Below are 20,960 nucleotides of genomic sequence, written 5' to 3' on the forward strand. Positions count from 1 at the left end.
CATGGTAAATTACAGCCTCACAACAGTCTTGCAAGAATAAATACATATTATTCACTCCATTATGTGAGGAGATTGAGCAACTCATCCAAATAAACCCAAGGAAAGCCACTAACTGCCTTTAATGCATTTTAGTCTTAACATATCTTAACCCTCACAACAGAATCTTCCCTTCATATTGGCCATCTGTCTCTAGGTGGAAGGAACCCCCCCGTAACGCAAATGTGCCAGGAAGGTTTGAGTGAGATGCAGCATCTCATCACTGCCCTAACTTTTAGCAACTCTGAACTTCAGCACAGAAATATTTCTGAAAAGCAGCATTAATACCGCTAAATAAGAGCTGATCTTCCATCCAAGCCAGCATGGGTAGCTAAGCTACATTGGCTTGAGGGCTAAATGTGATAAGCCCTCTATCCAGACTTCTTAGTAGTGTGCTGAGTGTATTGACTTACTGCCCTGTGCTAAGGAACACGCTAGGTCATGAGGATTTGACAGCTTGTATTATTATTAATGAGATATAAGACCTTTCACTTCCAGGTCATCTGTTTGAAGTCCAGACAAGACTGGTGGTAACCAAACATTATCAACATCTGGTTTGTGGCCTAAGCAAAATAAGCCTTTTGTCTTATTTCAGACAAACTAACAGAAATCATCACGATTTTCAGCAATTTCCAATTGAAAAAATACTTGACGCTGTCATTAGAGGAAATTGGAATAGTGCCGAAAGTTCTACTACATAGAGTTATAGTTAAAGTTGTATAGCAGTACCTAAAAAGAAATAAATCACTTAGCCCTTAGGGAAATTTTCTATTCCAGGTTCTAACAAAGGACTCATTTACATTTCTGAAATTATTTTGAAGCCTTACATAGGGCCAGATGCAGTAATAAAGACACTAACACACCAGGAAACTGCATCTAAAGCCACAAAAAGCTCACGAAGTAAGTATTTGGGATGGAAAACTTAAATAGAATTGAATCATCTTTACATAAATAATATGCATTTAATACTTACACATAGACATATTTAGTTGCAGTAACATTTCTTATGACCAAAATCTAGCACTGAATTTTCATTACAGAAGTTGACCAGTGTAGACAATCTCTGGTAAGCAAAGCTGTTTGCAACTTTTTATTACCTATTCTAAGGAGAAATGAAGGGGCATATTTTCTTGGGTTTTTTTTCTGTTGCCATCTCAAAATGATTTTAAGGTATGTAGGATCATTTCTATTGTTATTGTTAATGGAGTTAGACAAGCAGTAGATTTTCTTAATTAAAGAAAAGAACAGTAACTTGGGCCTCTACTGAGAAGGCAGATTTTCAAATTACTAGATTTTGCAGGCAAAAAGCAGCATCATTTGTGGCCAAACAGAGAAAATTTCGTTACATTACCTGCTGTCAGAGTAATGGGTTGAAATAAAGGACCAAATAGCACATTATATTGTCTGCAGCAGCAACCACAGCCTTACCCAGGGGGGTTTGGAGGAGAGGAAAGGAGAGGAATCATCTTCGTCCCTCTCGGCTCCTGGAGAGCAAAGCATGACGGTGGTTCCGAGAGCCTCCTCATCTTCCCTCCCCAACCCTTCTCCCCCTTCCCTGGTGTGTTCTCTCCTGCAAGGCTGGGAGGGCCCTGGCGCCCATCGCGGGCTCTCCTGCTGCTGCAGCGGTTGCCGTCCGTAGTCCAGTGGCTCTGATGGTCGGCGGGGGCCCAGGGGGGCACAAAGCAGCGACCGCAGGGGAAGCCCAGGAAGGACTGTAACAAATATGCAGTCATGCTTCCGAACAATTCTCTCTCAGCCTCCAGCACCTCTGGGGCTTCCAGAGTCAGATGTAGGAGTGACTCTCTTTCTTTTTTTCCTCTCTCTCCTCTCTCTTGCACTCTCTCTCACTCTCTTTCTTGTCTCTGTATGGAGGTGGCTAAGGTACTGTAAGTTTTTCCATGTTTTATCGGTTTTTTTCTTTAATAAAGTATGTATGTGCGTATATGTGCACACACAAATATGTCAGTTAAATAACAATCATTAGAAAACACAAAAAGAAGTCTTAATATTTCTCCTAGTTTTTCAAACTTCTCAATGGAAACTATTCACTGAATTCAACATGCACTACTGAGTAGTTTTCTCCCCTCAAACTCCAATTTTCTTGCAAATTAACATTCAAGATGGGAATTTCACTGGGGGGAGTTGCTTGTTTGAGGAAGGGACAGGAATGTGTAAGAAGAATGATTCTTTTTCCCTTTTTATGGTAGACACGTAACCACACAAGCCTTGTACTTCCAAACATGGAAATTTAATTCAGGCAGATTTCCATAGTTTCTCCTTATTATATATTCAGATTTTGATCCTCAAGTCTAAGTATAAAAAAGAAAAACATACTTGTATGAGTTTAATTTAGAGTATAGATTCAGGCATAAACTGAAAACAGTTATACTTCTGATATGTAGTTGGCTTTCACACTGAAAACAAAAAAAAAGCCTTACAGTTTCTATAACTTACTATTTTTAGACATCTCAGTGTTTATTCTAATCATTTTTTCCACATTACTATCCAAAATAGCTTAATATTTTATAAGGTAGTTGTCAGTAACATATGATAGTGCTAGTAAGCACAGCTTTGAAGAGCTCTTCTCTTTGCACCTTTTTACACCACACTCTTAGGTCTGAGCATCTTCAACTTAAAATGGCAGCTGGATTTCCTGCTTTCCAAGTTTGAAAATTATGTCAATTCAAACTTGGTTGTTTTGCATTTATGAATGGCTCTGAGAATGCTTCATGTGCTCTTACCGTCCACTCATACCAGTCTATTTAAATTGGGGGGTTTTCCCATAACTTGCAAAACTCTTTTTATTTGAAATTTCCAAGGCTACAAAATTAGACTACACTGGAGCCTACGACTGCACACTTGTCGAGTGCATATGTCTGTAGCTTCTCCCTTGCCCCAAGGTACCACATCCTGGATGGAACTGGTTAGTTTATCAAAGCTCAAGCTGGTGAGCTACCCGATATATAGGAGAGAGACTGCAAAAAGACAGGCCTAGACATAAGAAGCCAGGCTCCACTGTTCTGCACCTTACTTCATCTTTACCATGCAATTAGTTCCCATATAAAAATCCCTGTAATCTTCATAAGGACGTATAGGGACGGACCTGTGTAGATTAGTGGTGGTAATGTATCCAGAACTGTATTAAAAGTGCCTATGTTTAAACTAAGCACTTTCACTGGCCTATAAACAGGATTTTTGCCTTTTTGCCTTCCCTCCCCCTCTCCCACTGGTGTTATAGAAGCAAGCTAAAAATGCCGTCAAGAAGACAGTTTGGTTAGTCTTGGTTTCATTAACCAGAAACTGTACAAGAGGTGGCCTCATCCAGTGCATTTGGACAGTCCTCGCTGGTGGCCTGTTACGTGAGTTCTTTTAGCTTGGATTTCTAAAGAAAAGAGTTTTATGTGAGCATCCCCTGTCAGCCCCTATGCAACTTCTGAACGTGGAAGCCATTTTGAACTAACTTTTAACACAGGAATAAGGATTTCAGAAGCGTTAAAATTCCTGCAATTAAATTAGGTTATTGAGGAAAAAAGGTTTACATGACAGAGCCAGCCACATCAGTTCTCCTTTTATTAGGTACCAGAGATTCTTTGTGGGAGAGTCTTCAGAAGTTCCCTGACTGTGGGAAAGGAAAACATGCAATCAACCAGTAGACACAGATACGCTAGAAAACATTCTCCATTGGTTCTGGTGGTGTTTAGAGATACTCATATTTTCAAAAAATTTTGAAGTTATAACTAGTGCATCTTAAATGATTCTTCCAAATATACCTAGCAAGTTATACACTGATTCAGCAACTTATTTCTTTCTTCCCACACACATATAGCAGTAGCTAACCAAATAAGTGAACGTTTAACTATTAAAAGCTATCTGAACATAACACTTCCTTTCAGTACGGTCTCAAGAAGTACAAGGCTTACAGTTTATCCTGAAGAGCTTTTCCAGAATGGAGACTAGAAGAAATGAAAGCTGAGGGCTCCCATCTTTCATTTTATTTCTGATCAGTTGGGCTCTGCTGGCATGACAAGGTACACAGGCTGGACCGTATAAGGGACCTGTCAAGTCTGGTTCTCTCAGACTGGCAACTGGGATTTGATCCCTTGTGTTCCTGACTCATCACAGTGAGTTCCAGTTTCAGTGGTATACTGCTGTAGCAGGATGCTCCCTCTGCTTTCTCCTTTCTTCTTCTAACATTAAATATGCTTTTCTGAGGTGTGTTTTTTCTGTTAGCTTTTGATTAAATAGACAGCTCTAGTGGCTCTCTCAGAGAAAAACTGTCACTTATGTGGGCATGTTCAGCATCGCTTGTGGTTTTCTAGGTTGAAAAATGTACCTTAAATTTTACCTGAAAATGAGGAGGAAGATAGTGCGGGTCATAGTGCATTAGTGCAGTATACTCACATCTGGATGTACTGCTTAATAATCAAGTTCTTCGTTTCTAAACCAGCTTAAATTACTCAGTCCTTCCAAGGTATAGCTTCAGGCAGAGCACACTGTATGAATCTAATTTTGAAGTGGCAAATGTATGCATTGCAGTAGTGAGGTCCCAATCCCAAATATTTAAGTTCTTGTCCAGCTGTAAATCATTAAGGGGAGTCTTGATTATTATTAATACCTGATCATCTGGCAGGTTGGCGCTCAAACACGTCCTGGAATGATACTAAACCCACGTAAGCCACGGGGAGCTCGAGCACAGTTCAGAGGTTCTCATGTATGCCACAGAGCAAATCAGACTTTACCTGCAAAAGGGGACAAAGGTTGAATTTCTGAGTTGATTTAGGCTGTTAGACACACAGATAATTGTTCTGTGGAACCTTCAGTGAGAAGATACTTAGTCAGATTGACTTTGGTATGGTATTGAGCTTCTCTCTGCATATTCTGTAACCGTTCTATTAAGGGGTTGCTTTCTGTCATGCTTTGAACAATAGAAAGAAATACTTATTCCTAGGAATACTGTGAAACGTTTTCCCTCAGCAAGAAGTACTATTTTCTATATTTTTTCAGTGTGACCAGGAAGGTATGAAATTCAAATAATAATTTACCTGTGGAGGTGCATGCCACTTAATTCAAATGTACGAAAAGTATGTATGTGTTTGAGAGAAAATTACTTTTTTTTTTTTCCCATAATCAACACTATCTTTAACTATTTTCACAACCTCATAAAAAAAAATGTAGTTTTTTCTTACTATTTTATTCACAGTTGTAATATGTAAGATTATTTTTATTTACATTTACTTGTTAATCAAACACATTTGTTTGCTGTTATGGCACCACTTAAGAGAATTGAGTTGCTGTAATTGTTTAGTTACTGTTCTTGAAAAAGACCATTGAAGTTGATCTTTGATGTTAGTAGTAGTTTTACATGCTTTATGGAGGAAAGGGGAAAAAGTGGGGAAAATTTTGGATATCAGGGCCTATCCACACTGGCAATGACATTTAAACAAACAATAAAAATCAATCCCTCCCTCACAATATGAAACATATGATTGTGCAAGAGTAAAAAGCCAACAAAGTAAGCTTGGATATCTCTGAAAACAGGGGAAATGAGTTGGGGTTGTTATTCGGTGGCGGAGGAGAAAAACAAGATTATAGTCATGTTTAGGCTTAGATTCTGGTTTTTGCAATCAGAAAGTTGTGCAAATTACTCTTTATTGAAACTGTTGGAAGTTGGATACATAAAGGGAGCTGTATATATACATTCTTATAAAAACCTTGGCTTGAGTGAAGGAGTTACTCCCTGTATCTGCCATAGCGAAGAACAAATTGGGGGCAGCCATCCTCATGTAAGTTCAATGTATTTACTGCAGAAGTATTTTTAAAGGGTAGTTTGGATCAGATTTATGACAACAATAGGAACAGAAAAAAAAAAAAAAAAGGCTAAATTCTGTGAATTGTTTTTTAGGAATCTTACATCGTTTACTTATTATTTACATGCCAGTGCATGTATTATACAGATTATGTTAATTGGTGAAATATTTTTCTGGCTACAGAGCTTTTCCCAAAGGCTTCTGGTGCCTATGCCTGTAATGTATGCTCTGTAATGTATGCCTGCTTGTATGCTCTGTGATTTATATTACAAGAAACTGAAGTTTTTGTGTGCGCGAGTGTGTGTTATGTGTAAGTTGTTTCAAGTATAAGGATTTGTAGTCATTTTAAATGCAAGCCAGTGTCAGATACACTTGGTTTTAGAGTTAAAGTGCTAAGGGAATTTCAGCTGTCTTTTAGCAGGTACCTTGTGAGTGATTTTTAATAATTATTCTTAATATTTAAAATCCTTGCTTAGGTATCCTATCAAATTACAAACTGTAGTTTATGCAAACTATTTTACATAGTAAATTTATTAGTTTCAGTTAATCTGTTTTGTGTTTTCCATGTTAAACAGTATGTGAAAAAAAATTCATATGTTTTTTCTTTTAAAACAGTGCCAGCCAAAAATTAAACATGACAATATTCACCACTTTTTTTTTTTTCCATAATAATTACCGTTAGATTGTGAAATTAAGTTGGTCTAGCTGATTGGATGTTTTCAAAGTGTTTGTCCCAGCTCGTATTTTTTGATCTATAAGTAATCAGCAAAATATTATTTTAAAAGTTAGACTCTTCAGTCTGCAGCAGGTAAATTGCTTGTTTTCATAATTCAGCATATAAAAGCATATATTTTATCCTATTTAGGAGTAATTATGGCCAATTATCTTAGCAAATACACCTCCGGTGTAATTTTCAGGCTCATAAATAGAACACATCCTTAGCTCTTTCCGTTAAAAATGACAGTTTATGAAAATGAAAATGTTTGAAATAACAAGTTCAAAATACCACTCTTTTGGGTCTTTCCTTAAAAGGTGTAATTTTACCGGTGTTGCTTTAGCAGATAGCAAACTCTTTCACCTGATAGTATTTTTCACTCGCATTGACTTTCTTTACTTGAACTTGAGAACTACAAGAGCTAAATACAAGAACTAAATACAAGGACTGACGTCGCTGTTTTACAAAAATTAATGGAAAGGAGGAGAGAGATTACATTCTGCTTTTATTCACTGGGACCTTCTAATCCCACAATCATTTACTTTCGGAAAGAAAATATTATTTTTACATGTATATGCGCGGTAGCGTTTATTTTAGAAATGTAAATCACATGTGCCGACCACAGGGACCAGGCAAAGCGGAAAATACCCCATCCGAACAGATTACAAGACCTGTGGATCTGAAGTGATTCCCGTTCTGGTTTTAAGGCCAGAACGTCTTTGTTAGGTCGCTGCCTCTCTGCCGGGGCCGCCCCGACCGCTTCCGAGAGGTCGGGAAGAGGCAACGAAACGGTCCTTAAAAAAAAAAAAAAAAAAAAAAAAAAAAAAAAAAGGATGCTCTTGCTTAGACTCCCGGCCGTGTCCTCCCCGCCGGCCCCACGCTGCTCGGCGGAGCGGAGCAGCCACAGGTTGAGCCGTGCCCCGGGTGCTGCCGGCGGTCCCGGTCCCGGTCCCGGCGGGGGGGGCGGGGGGAGCGCCCGGTGGTTCCCGGGGGGGGGCGGGGGGAGCGCCCCGCCGCCGGTGCCCCGGGCGCGGGCAGAGCCCGCCGCGCTCCCCTTCCCAGAGCCGCGCTGGGAATGAATATTTACATCCCCTGGAAAAGCGCAGCTCGCCGAGGGGCCGGGGCGAAGCTGGAAGCCGGGGCTCGTTATCTTCCCCGCATGCGAATGAGCCCCGTCCCGCGGCTCCTGGCTCAGGTGTGCCCGGCTTTTGTTTCATTAGATTATCAATTGGGTTTGGGAAGGGGGGATCCAAAGCCTCCCGATAGCTCGGTTGCCATATGGAAAATCTGCAGTATTTTGATTATGCTCTATGTAAACATTTTAATATCGGATCCTTAAAATCCGGAGACTGTCCCAAAGGGGATTAAAACATAATCCTCTCTCTCTATAGCTGTAGTGGATTAATTTCGTATTCTCTCAGTGGCTGGTTTGCTCCCTGAAGGCTACAACAAAAAGCCTCAGTGCTCCTTAAACATGCTATGGAATTGGAAGTTGTAATTGGAGATTTCCAAAGGACAAGTGTAAAAATGACACACTGTTAATACCGAATATTTTTTTCATTTTGTGCTTTCAGGAGGAAAAAAAAAAAAAAAAAAAAATTGCGAAGATTTTCTTAACTTAGTTTGAGCACTCCCTCCCCTGAAATCCCATAATTTGACCACTGTTTATTATGATTTCTGTTTCTTTTTTTTTTTTTTTTTTTTTACCAAAAAAGAAAAAAGAGAGGAGAAAAAAAAAAAAAAAAAAAAAAAAAGAAAAAGAAAAAACAAACGTTTTCTCATCTGGAGAGTACAATAACGCTTATTCCTTGTCGCGTTTTAATACCCTTGACATGTTTACGTTGAAACAAATCTAGGGTGTCATTTGAGCAGAACACAGGGCAGATGCCAAGGTACCGGTCTGGGAGCTCAGAGCTTTTTCTCGGGAGGAGAAGGAGGAAGGCAGAAATCCCCGATCTCCCCTGCATTCAGTAGCAGGCTAAGAAGCGAATGTCCCCTTTCCCTCCACATCCACCCCCTGCTTTTGCAGCTCTGCCCCCTCCTCCAGGACGTTGAGTGCATTTTGCTGGCACACCCGCTAGCCGGGGTGCACCTATTGTTTTCTCCTGAATGCCACATGATAGGTTTTGGCCTTTTGACCATTAAATAGCGGTGGCTTTATTTTTATTTTAGCCGCACAACGCTAGGGAAAAAGAGGTAATTGGATTAAATTGATGGTCTTCCTTCTGGGATTCGGCAAAACCCACAAACGCCTCCTTAAAATGATAGAATATCGGGTGGTTTCCAGGATGCACCTTCCGAAGGCGCTTTTCTTCCCGCACAAAGGCCCGGGAGCCCATCACCGTGCGCCGGGCCAAGCACCGGCCGCCCGGCGGGGAAGGGCGAGGGGAGGGCAAGTGCTTCTGCAGGGCAAGTAGCCGCCGTCTGCCCGGACCCCCCTTCTGTAAACACAAAGAAAGGGGGGCCTGGGGAATAGAAACCCAAATCCACTTGTAATCGTACAAGGGAATCGGGCGTAATTACTTGAGCAACCTAGATGAAGATTGATGAGGCTTTAAAGCGGCGTTTCGGATCGATCGCCCTGCCCTCCGGAGCCTGCGGCTGGGCTGGCTCGGCTCGGCTCGGCTCGGCTCGGCTCGGCTCGGCTCAGCTCGGCTCGGCTCGGCTCGGCTCGGCTCGGCTCGGCTCCGTGCTCACCGCGAAGGGAGGGAAGGAGGGAGGGAGGGAGGGAGGGAGGGAGAGAAGATGGAGGCGAGACGGGGAGGGCAGCAAAGCAAGCCCGGCGCATGTGATTCCGATCAGCTGACTAGGGTCAAGAGGCTACCCCGGTTTATTAGGAGATGGAAAACAATAAAATGAAAGAAAATAGAGTTTGTATCAATATTATCCAGCCTGCCACGCTGGGCTGCTGAAAGCTGTCACTGAAACTGGGCGGTTTAGCTTCCCCTTGTACACACAGAAATCCGTGCCTTCCTCTTCATTTATTTTGCAGCGTAAATGACAAAACATTGTGCAATACGGTCTCAAATTGGGTGTTACAGTAAAGCAAAACATTCGCAACGTGACAGTTAGATGCACCGATACAGGACTAATTTGGGCAAAGGGAGTAATACGAAGTGTTGCTCGCGGGACCTAGTAGTAAAGTGTGAGTGCAGTGCTGGGGGAGGAGGAGGAGGGGTTGCCCCCCGTGGCTGTGAGCCTGGGTGGGAGCTGCAGCCCGGGCCTGGCCTCGGCCGCGCCAGGCCCCCCGAACGCGCTCCCTTCGTCCCCGGAGAGGGGAGCGTACGCAGGCACACTCTGCCATCTGAGCCAGGTCTTCCTTCTTGCAGAGGAGATCTTTTTGACTGCACAAACCAACCAACCAACCCCTTTTTAAGCACTCACTGAGATGAACAGTTTGCCGGTTTCTAAAAGGTGTGCCAGGCGGGGATGTCGGACCCAGTTTCTCAGTTCTGAGGCTTTTATTATTTGTATGTCCGATGTGTGTGCACGCATGCGGATGTGTGTGTTTTATATGTGTGGATACAAATTACCCTACACGCTTTAGTGGTTAAATCTAGAAGTGTTTTATATTTAATCTTTTCTTTTAATTAGAGCAAGTGAGCTTCCCAAACGCCGACACTGTCAGCTTCATTAGTAGAGTGCACTCATGTTGAAGAGAAGATAGTGAAAAAGTGATCCTCTGTTGTCTTTTGCATTAAAGCAGAAGGTTTTTTTGTTTTGGTTTTGTTTTTTGGTTTTCTGTTTTGTTTTGTTTTGTTTTTTCCTGAATCAAAACCTAACAAATTGTGCGGAGAAGGCTGCCTTTTACCATAGGTTTTCCCCATCCCGTCTTTTCAGTGCCCGTGCAAGCATCTCGTTAAGGAACATATTTGAGCGAAATGTTGTTCGGGTAATTTTTAAAGGATTAAGTGACAGCAAGTTGAAATAAAAATGCTCTTGCCGTAAATATATTTAACAATGATAGCCTTTGTGTGCGTGTGGTATTGAAGTAGGTGGGGAAAAAAAAAAAAAAAAAAAAAAAAAAAAAGAAAGAAAGAAAGAAAGAAAAAAAAAAAAAAAAAGAAATTTATAATCTTTCGCGATACTTTTCGGAGTTGAGGTCTGGACGCGGAGTTGGAAGCAATGCCCGCAGGGTCGGTGCGGCGGGCAGGGGCAAGGGGCTGCTCTGCTCCGGGCGTAACGAGTCGCCGCTATCGCCCATAAACAGCGATAGTGTTAACGAGGAGCAAAAGGGCAGGAAAAGAGAAGGGCCCTACTTCTGAGAGACAGCTATTTTTCACCCTAACCCCTCTGAATTTCGCTCCCGGCTGATTTATCTCGCCAACCCCGGCGCTCACGAACTCGCCTCTCGTCCTGACCGCGGAGTTCAAAGCGCTGACCGCGGGCGGGGGGGGGGGGATCCTCCCGGCGGGTTACAAGCGGAGCTGCTGAGGGGACTCGCCGGGCGCTCTTTTGGCGGAGGGAAGGGGAAGGGCCACCGGGGATGGGCCGGCCGGGCGCCTCCAACCTGACGCCGCTGCCCCCTTGCCTTGCAGGCCCCGTGGTCCTCAGCACGCCGGCACAGCTCATCGCCCCCGTGGTGGTGGCCAAGGGGACGCTCTCCATCACCACCACGGAAATCTACTTCGAGGTGGACGAGGATGACCCGGCTTTCAAGAAGATCGACCCCAAGGTGAGTGCGGCGGGCGGGCGGGCCCGGTGCCGGTTCCCGCACGCGTGTGCCCGGGCCGCCCCCCTCCCTCCAAACTCCGCTCCCGTCTGCCGCCTCTCCCTGCGTTTATATATATATATATACACACACACACACACATATATACACACATATATACACATGTGTGTATATATATGTATATATATATATTTAAAAAAAAAAAGAAAACAAAAAACAGCAATGTATTAATGATGTTAAATCCTCTATTACGGCAGCGTGCGCGTTTTCCAACAGCCTTTCGCTCGGTGCCTTTGTATGAACGTGGTCAGATTTAGCAGTTAAGCCAATTGCTCTGAAATCCCTGGAGGGAGCTGCAGTCCCAGCCCGCAGCCTGGCCGAGGCAAAGCGGAGGGTTTTACCCCTTCCGAGGGCATGGGAGAATCCCGTTATTTCAAGAACGTTAGTTTCCATGTAAGAATATACGGCGCGTTTGGTAAACACTCTGACTGCTGAAATGCAAGTTAATGGTTATTTTCTGGGGAGAGAAAATAAAATAAAATTAAAAAAAAAAAAAAAAAGACAAACAACAAACCAAGGAGGGAGGGAGGGAGGGGTGGGGTGGGGGGGAAACAGGCATGTACCCAAGACTTGATTCCTGGGAAAGCTCTGTTTTTTTCTGAAGTCATTTGCTACTACCAATTCCCCAGCGCCGCCCCCCCCCCCTTCCCCACCCCCCACCCCCCCCCGCGAAAACCTCCAGCCCAGCCGCAACAGAGCAGGGGTGCGTGACTTGAGCAGAAACCTTTGCGTGGCTTCCTCCCCGCGGGAACGGAGCGGGGGGCTGCCACGGGGGGAGGAGGGAGCATACGGAAGGGACGAGGGTTACAGGGCGCTCCTCTCGCCTGCATCTCCTTTTATTCATATCACTGTTGCTTCATTTCTTTGTTATTGCCCTGTGAAATGTTAGAAGAGAGAAAATAGGGGAGGTACCCTTACAAACACCTTGGGTGCTTTGGTTCTGGTTGTTTTTCGGTTTGTTTTAGGTTTGTTTTGGTTTGTTTTTTCCCTAGATAAATATCATAAATAATTTCCAAGAAAATACTAGCGACCTCGTCTGAATATGTTTGTAATAAGGCGATTTCTCTTTGATGATTAATTTCTCAAACTCGGAAATTTCTTCACAGTGCTGGGGGGAAAAAAAAAAAAATCTGTCAGAATTGCTGGGTCTAACGGTTTCGTTAAAGTGCACCCACTGGAAAGAGTTGCTAGTGGGTGTTACACAGGCGATCGGCCTCTTTCAGCACTTGTTGACTGTTTAGGGTACTAAACAAAACCCGCGTTGTTATTTTGCATTTTGATTTTAAAGCCGCTTTAAAGAAATGCATACTGAGAAGGACCAGGCGTTGCAGTACGGATGGGCAATTTTGGATCGCTTGCAGTTTTGTAGGCACGCACATGTTATTCCCTCTGAATTCCCTGGGAGAGCAGGGGCTTGATTTCTGGGAGTGCAACTGGCAATGTTATCACATTCATATCGGATTTGTAGGTCAGAAGCATTATTGTTGTTCACTTTATTGGTGCCGGCTTGAACCTTTCACCTATAAATTTTATTTTCTTCTTTATTACTACTTGCGCCAAAATGCTAGTTTTATCAGGCTCACTGCTTACTCAGTACACTGACTGCTTCAGGGCTGTGTTGTGTTTCCTCAGCTTTGTTTGAAACCGAGCTGAAACACATCAGTGCCGTATAGTAGAGCCTTCGAAAATAGATTTATTTTCTGACGGCTGAAAGAGTGTTACTGCATTAATAACTGCATCGGTGTCTGACAGTTGCTGATGGTCATCTGGAGCTAAATTCTACTGTGTTTGTACCACCAGTATTTCCCTGTTCTACAAAACTATTCAAAATGCAAAATCAGGCGGCTGCCCTTAAGTTTTCTGCTTTACTGGATTTAAGTAACTGTCCACAGAAAGGCAAAATTCACAAAACATAGCTGCCTCTGCTTTTTCAAGTAGAAAACTTAATCCAATATTGAAACGCTTACCCATATGCATTTTACTTCATTTATTAGCTTGTAATTAAATAAATCAGCAACAGAAATTAAAATCTAAATCACAAAAGGTAATTATCCAGTGTATTTCAAGTGCATTTTCAAATATATAATTCCAATATTCAAGCGTTATTATATAAGCAGAATCCAAATTTCTTTTGAATATATTTAAATAACATTTCAAGTATATTTATGGAATGTTAGAAATAGAACAAGCAATATATATGAAACGAAAAATGTAAACTTGTTAAGTTCAGACACTTCAAAAGACAATTAACAAAAGTACCATGATAAAATCTACCTTTTTAAATGGTATCTTCTCTTTAGCAGAAAATGTCCTTGAAGTATCCAAAAATGGCAATTTAACTTCTGTTCACCAAATCACAAAACACCAACATCCACAATTTCAAAGACAATGTGAGATCACAATATTTGATACAAATTAAAAGGTACATTAGGGTTTGTTCAGGTGGCATATCCAAATAGCTTTTACTCACAGAGGGTTTACATAAAAATACCGAGTTTTGTTATAATCCGTTGGTACCATTTCTAGGCAGAATGGTAACAATCACGTTAAATTACGGCCAATTTTCCTTTCCAGGTAACATAATTTTTTTTTTTCGTTCTATTTTCTTTCTCTTTTTTTTTTTTTTTTTTTTTTTTTTTCCTTTTCCCTACGGGGAACTGCGAAACTCTGACGAAGATAAGAGGAACGGTACTTGCTGTTCTTATTTGCTTTTCTTTTTGAAGAGCCTAAGCTATATTCCTTTTTAAAAGAGAATATTATTTGCATTGTCAAGTGGAAATATTTGACTTTTCGAACAGGCAGCCTAAACTTCATCGGGAAATAAGCAGATTTATCGGTCAGGTGGATTTTATAGTTGCCCTCTAAAGTTTCTCCAAACTTTTCGGGTTGGTAAGTATTTCCCTAGCCAGTCGCCACGTTTGTTTGGCCGCGTTTTCCAGGGCCGAGTGAGGTTTGCCCTGAAAGAGGTCTAAATTGGGCAAGAAGTAGTGCGGGCACCTCCTGCACTGGAGGCAGGAGATGAGCTGCAGTAAAATCCCGTTGAGCCGGTCCCCCAGGCACGACTCGTCCCAGTCCGATTCGCGGGGATGCTTTTCGCATTCGTAGGAAACCAGAGTCTTCATGTGATAATTATTCAGGGGCTGGCCCGGCAGCTCCAGGTGACGGTCCCGTAAGGTTTTGAGGATGGAGAGGCATTTCTTCCTGCAGCCGCCCATCTGCAGTCTGTTCTCGGCTTCCGCGAACTGCAGCACCCAGGCATCGCTCTCGGCCGAGCTCTGCTTGCCGGCCAGCGAGTGGCACTCCTTGGATAAGAGGTTGAAGCCTTCCGCCTTGACCTCCGCCACCCTGTTGGGTCCCGGCCAGGGGATGTGGGGGAGCGGCCAGTGGGCAGCACTCCGCGGCCAGATCCCCGTGCATTTGAACGCCGGAGTGATCTGCACGACGTACCTGTCCCTGATCCTCAGCTTCACTTCGCTGGTGTCCGCCACCATCTTTACCACGTCTCTGTAACTGCACTTATCCACGGCTTGAGCCACCAGAGTCTGAAATCTGGACCGGATTTTGCGAGCGGAGAGGTAGCCAGACGCCGTGATGAACTCCACCCAGAGGGACATACTCCTCTTGCGCCCGTCGCTTAACTTTAACACAGCGCAGCCCGGCAAGGAGCCGTCGTCCACGAAGTTGAAAACCCCCATTTGGTTCAGATAGAGCACGACTTCAAACTCCGTGGGGGAGATGACTTCCAACCCCTCGTAGCGATTGTCCATCTCGTTCAGGGAACTGATGAAGCGAGGCTCCTGCACCTCCACCTCCTTCAGCACGTCCGACACCACTTTGCAGACTTCTCGGATCGTTTTGGCGATGGCAGCTTTCCTGGCTTGGCATTTCTCGTTGTAGTATTTATTCAGATGATACACCAGCTTGGCCTGGGCCGCGATCATGTTGGGGCAGAGATCCGGATTGTATACCGGAGTCTCGCAATAGGCTGTGGGATCCAATGCGGCTGCTAAGGCTGGAGCCAACTTCAGAGGAGAAACAGGCTGCCGCACTCTGAAATGTAACAAATGTTTTGCAAAATGCGCTGGGGCTGCTGCTCCTCAGATGCTCTCTTCCTGCTTTTTTAGATCAGCCGTCTTGAAGTGTGTGTGGCGGGGAGGGGGGGGGGTGGGGGGTGGGGGGGGTAGGGGGTGGGGGGGGAGGAGGGGGGGGGGCGGGCGGGGGACTGGAGGGGGCGATATTTTTCCTCCCCCTTTTTTTAAAGGGTCCGTGAGTGAGAGGAAAGCATCGAGAGCTGCACCTTCCCCAGCAGCAAGAAAAACAAAAGTTGCACTGAGACACAGCGAGGCTTCCAGTAGTCAAAATAATAAAACCTCTTCGTATTTATTTACGTTTTCCCGTAGTAATCACTCTGTGTGTGCAGGGTGGTTAATCAGAGGGTGGAAAAAAGTGCCGTGTGTGTGTGTGTGTGTATATGTCAGAAGAAGCTGGCTGTTGGTTTGTATAAGAGCCCAGATGCACTCGTGTGGAAATTATAAAGGCAGGGCCAGGCAGGCGGGCGGCCAATCGCCACTGGGCTCGTCACTGCAGCCTCTTTCAGCTCAAACCCGGCTAATTAATCCCTCTCTAGGAGATAGATATGTATACACAGACACACACGCACACACGCAGGCACGTATAGAAAAGGTAGAAGGTTACTGGCAGAAAACCCGCCCCGGTCATCTGTACGCTCGGAAATCAAGAGAAATCCCTCTCCTTTGGGTGTAACTTGAAGGGTATTGACGTTTCGAAAGGACTTGGCAAAACTGTGCCGCTCCGCACTGGCTCCCTGCGTGCCTCCCCACGGCCGAGGCGGGAATGCAGGTGTATTAATGGGCATCCAGCAGCTAGGGAGCTCCAGACCCGGCTCGCTCCCGCAGGAGCAGAGGCGTAAATTCATTAACTCACACTTGGCGTCACATCACGCTGTCCTTTCCTCCTGCTAGTTGTCTGTAACTGCAAGCGAGAAGTTGTTGTGTTGCTTTTTTATTTTTTTTTTTTTAATTTTTTATTTATTTTCTCTCGTGAACCGGCCAGTGAACAAGGCAGCAGATTCACGGCAAATTTAGTGTCCTTTGGAATAAAGTATTACGCACAAGTCCACGATTTGTATTGTTTTAAAAGATCTTTTGACGGGCTCTAATCGATTTTGAGGTTTAATGCATTTCGGCATTGTCTCTGCCTTGCTTTTTGTGTTTGTACCTTATGAAGGGAGAATCAATCGCTAAATGTATCTGTCAGGTCTTTTTCACATTCCCTCCAGAAACCAAGTAGCAGATATGAGCGGTAAATCTCATCTGCCAATTTTAAGCTTCGTTTTTATATTCCGTATAGCGCTCCAATATGTTCTGAAGCGTGGATGTTCAGCTGCTTTTTGAGACGCACTATAAGTATCTATTAATTTCAAACCTGGACGATTTATCGTATAGAGAGCTCTGCTAGCAAGCTGCGTTTAGTAAATGTGCACACGGGAGGGATGCTAGCAACTGCAAACACGCTGGCATGCTACTAATCTGACAGTTTGGGGTTTCGTGTGTGTGATGTGTAATTAGCAAATTTCGCCTTCGGTACTTTAAGTGTTAGTAATCAGGACCTTTATTTGCAAATAAGTTGGAGTGGCAAACTCTTCTGCTTTGCAGCATTTACTGAGCTTCGCTTCAAGAGCACCCTTTTTTTTAAAAAAAAAAAAAAAAAAAAAAAAAAAAAAGCAAAGCTTTTAATATCTTGGAATCGTCAGTCTACTGCCCGATTACTAATTCTTAAAGTAACTGTCACAGGCATATCTATCGCTAAGGAGAAGTCATACCGCAAAGAACATTTCACGACATTTATTCAACGTCTCGATGCGACCAACTTTATTGAGCGTAGCAAAGAATTTCTGACTTTGTGCATGGCTCGCTCGAACTGGCGCTGACACGGGCGCTCCCCGTGCCGCTTCCTAGGCGGCAGCTGATGCGGGAATCAGTTTCTGCCCATCAGTAAAGCAAGACCGGGGCTGTTTTGGGGCGCCTCGCTGAAAAACTGCAGGTGACAGGTCGTCCCGGAGAAGCTTTTCCTCTTCTCGGCCGCAGCCCCCCCCGGCCGACGGCGGAGGGGCGGCCGCTCCCTGGACTTTTCGGCCGAAATGGAGCTCGTTTCCTCCCGGTTCTTCTCCCTCCTCCGGGTAGTTTCCCGGCCGGGCGGCGGGCGGGACACCCGTGGCTCCCCCCGGTCCCGGCGCCTCCCGAGCCGCGCAGCCGCCGGTCGCTGCCGCCGTCCCCGCCCGGGGCCCGGGGCTGCCGCCTCCCCCCCCCCCCGTGACGCCACCCCCACTCCCCTTCCCGGGGCGGCGGCGTGCGCGGCCGCTCGGCTGCGGGCTCCCGGGGGGCCGGTTCCCCCCCTCCTCCCCCCGAGCAGGCACTTACAGGGGTTCTCGTCAGCGTCCGAGGGGACAGGCGGGCGCCTCCCCGCCTCTCTTACCGGCGGGTGCGGGGGGACCTGCCGCGGCGGCGGGGGCTGGCCCTCTTTCCGCCCCCCCCCCCCCCCCCCCCCCCCGCTTTCCGCGGGCCGCAGCCGGTTCGGCGGCACCGCCGCGGGCCCCGGCGGCCGGGAAGGGGGAGGCACCTCGCCGGCCCGGCACAACAGCCCCCCCCCCCCAACTGGCCCCGCGGATGGGGCCCGGGACGATTCCCCCCCCCCCCCCCCAACCCCCCCGCCCGCCCCTCGGGGCCGGGGGCGATGCCCTGTCCTCAGACACGGGCGCGGCGTTGACCGGAGCGGGACACGGCTGCGTGGCGGAAGGAAAAGCGGCGAAGTTGGGTCCAACTCCGGCGGCGGGGGGGGGGGGGGGGGGGGGGGTTCCCGGGGACCGCCCGGGGCGGGGGAAGGGCCCGTGGCGGTGCTGGCCCCGGCCCCCGCCCCGATCCCCGCCCCGGCGGCGGCTGCTCGGCCCCGGCGGCGGCCGGCGCGAAACCTCCGGCCCTGCCTCGTCGGGGGCGGCTTCTTTGCGATTTAAATAAGAAAGAGCTCCTTCCCCGGGAGGTTACAGACCGGCGCCGCGTAAAAACGAAAGTTAAAGCGGGCGGACAAAAGGTTGTCCCTTCCTCCCGTCCCCGCCGAGGGAGCAGCCCTTGCCCGCGGAGGGGGCACCCCGGCCCCGTCCAACTTCTCATCGCTTCAGCTGCAGCGGAGCGACACGTTCACGGTGGAAATGTTTCGCGCGAGGTTTTGTTTGGTTTTGCCCCGTGGGTTTTAGCTCGGTAAATCCAGTTGCTAATGGCAAAAGGCGATAGGTCGTACCTTTAAGCTGTCAGTAGTCTTAATTTTCATAAGGTGGCAAAATGAATTTAAATAAAAATCGCGTCCTGTATCCTAAATCAGAGCTTTCAATATATAATGCTCAGATTAGCTTATGAGTTCTAGTAGTGCAGGTTATATGCATTTATTGTATCTTGGTGCCTATGGGGAATATTAGCCTTAGTCTTGGCTGGGTGATGTTTGGCACTAAAGGTTGCTGTTGACTGCACTACAGCATTTCATTTCACACATACACCATAAACATTTGATAGTTTGAAAATTTCTGGATTTAGGCATCGCTGACACCAGTCAACCACCGAAATGTAACTGCTGAGGTGACCTGATTGTTTCACATGACAAGAAGTCGGTGCTTCGGTTTAGGTTCCAAAATGGTTGTCTGATTGACTACGTATGATATCAAATATTAATATTTTCAAAGCTTTTGACCACTTACTGCAGTTAGTTTTTCTCTGTATTTATTAATGTGCCCTTCATAAATTATAAAAGGAAGGAACACCTTTTCATCACTGAGTTTTATTTTTATATGTATTGAGTTGTTCTGGAAAATTGAGATTAAAATCACCTCATTAAAATGATGATTGATCATTTGTCATGGTAATGGTACCATATGATATTGGTGACTTTTACCAAATTACTGTTTTCTAGATATTTTCCCCTAATTAGGGAGTACTATAGCAGCATTTGTTGAACTCTGCTTGTTATTTCAAATCCTTCAACCTACAGCGCCTTGTCACGTAGTGTTCATGTTAGCCAAAAAGCCAAATGGTGTTGAAAATCTTTGACTGCAGGTACTCTCCCATCCCCCTAAAATGTAATTTAAAAAAAAAAAAAAAAAAAAAAAAAGTTGACATATACAAATTTCACCAATAATTCCCTTTCATATGGTGAAAAGTATGAGTTAAAATGCACATGCAGATGTGTATACACAAAAAGTGCTTGCATTGATATCACTTTATATTTCTTATTATATAGTGAGAGTTTTTCCGCACACAACTACTCATGAATTTTAAAGTTTTATTTTTTAATATCTGCCTATTGCGCTAGGGAGCTGAAAAAAAAAAAAATGAAGCTGAGCTGATTGAATTATTTATCCCTACTGCTGAAGTGAGTTTGAAGGCTCATTGAATGTATCTGATTTCTTGGCTCTTCCTTCTCCCCTCCCCCCCTCAATTCATCCTGGTTATTTCATCCATATCATCCTGCCAGCAACAATAAATTTACTTTTTTTCAAGTAGGAAAACTAAAGACAGATATTTGTGCTGGGTTTGCTTTAAGTGTCAGATTATATAAAATACACAGCATTATTTTTTTTTGTGACAGAAGTTGATGGTACCTGCAATTTTCTGTACTATTATTTGTAGTTTACTTTTTCACTACACTTTCAACTTTAGGAACAAATGAAAAGTTAAGTTTAAATCTAAGTTGATATCGTGTTTACAAAAGTTCAATTTTAATGACGTCGCACATTTCATTACTTCGATTTTTGGATATAAGTTTCTGTATAATTAGGTATGCAAACATTTTCATTCCATTATCTACAGTTTTCTGCAAATGTTTTCTTACTTGCTTTGAAAAAATGTGATATAGTTCCTTTTCGCAGCACACAGCATTCATTAGTACTAAACTTAACACGTGTATGTGTTCTCTTCCCCTTAAGAATAAAAATAAAATAAAACCAACAAACATGAAAAGAGTTTGCATTAGTATTGGACATTGTCATCCAAGGTCTTAGGGATGAACTGTTAATGCTTTAAATTCCTCTAATCTGCAGTTTGTTAAGGGAAAAAACAGTAATAGATTTGTTTTCTTTAAAATGTTACATCTCAAAAGTAAACATGGATCTTACACAAGTTTAATTTTAGCTAGGACTGCAGAAACATTCAAGCAGGGAAAAAAATGCATTGAATTATTCATTTGGTTCACTTCTCCATCAGCTTCTCCAAAGCCAGACATTCCTTAAAGTACAGCGTTTTATTTAAGCAGTCCAACACTATTTTTTTTTTTTTAAAAAAAGATCTCCTGCTTGGAGAATGCTCTTTTCTACTGAACTGCGAGAGGAGCATGGAATCAGTGGGGATTAGCGCCTTTTAATCTACTACATCTGTAGTGGGTCATCCAACACTGCAGAACTCTCATTATTCTCTCATGCTGTATATGATTAAATGACTGAAAATATTCAACGTTGACCTTGAAAATGAAGCTGTATGTGTTGGATGAGCAGCTTCCGAAGACTTCATCTCTAAACTAACCTTTCCCCTTGATAACTTCTAGCCCAGGAGTACGTTGCCTGAGAGAGGACTAGAGTGTTAGCAAATGTAAGTCGAAACTGAGGTGTGGG

General features: G+C 44.5%; 2 protein-coding genes and 1 long non-coding RNA gene across 11 annotated transcripts in view; 1 reads left to right on the top strand and 2 right to left on the bottom strand.

The window, feature by feature from the left end:
* The window catches only part of NBEA (neurobeachin), a 518,250-nt gene that overhangs the window by 347,610 nt on the left and 149,680 nt on the right, over positions 1-20,960 (top strand). For all 9 annotated transcript variants that reach the window (XM_042793382.1, XM_042793373.1, XM_042793375.1 and 6 more), the window contains one exon: positions 11,097-11,233. In XM_042793382.1, coding sequence (XP_042649316.1) covers positions 11,097-11,233 — 137 coding nt within the window. The remainder of the gene's footprint in view (positions 1-11,096; positions 11,234-20,960) is intronic.
* MAB21L1 (mab-21 like 1) lies at positions 13,263-15,446 on the bottom strand. Its single transcript, XM_009976222.3, has one exon. It carries the CDS (start codon positions 15,229-15,231, stop codon positions 14,152-14,154), a length of 1,080 nt encoding a protein of 359 aa, XP_009974524.1. The 5' UTR covers positions 15,232-15,446; the 3' UTR covers positions 13,263-14,151.
* On the bottom strand, positions 15,632-19,125 carry LOC122153477. The gene is made up of 2 exons (XR_006165394.1): positions 17,731-19,125; positions 15,632-16,994 (listed from the first exon to the last, which is right to left on the bottom strand). It is a non-coding gene; the product is annotated as an uncharacterized LOC122153477 (long non-coding RNA).

Source organism: Tyto alba, unplaced genomic scaffold (assembly GCF_018691265.1).
Source record: "Tyto alba isolate M040663 unplaced genomic scaffold, T.alba_DEE_v4.0 Super-Scaffold_2, whole genome shotgun sequence".
NCBI lineage: Eukaryota > Metazoa > Chordata > Aves > Strigiformes > Tytonidae > Tyto > Tyto alba.

Bases quoted from the DNA above. Each gene is read 5' to 3' on its own strand.
- MAB21L1 (XM_009976222.3), bottom strand. From the start codon at position 15,231: ATGATCGCGGCCCAGGCCAAGCTGGTGTATCATCTGAATAAATACTAC.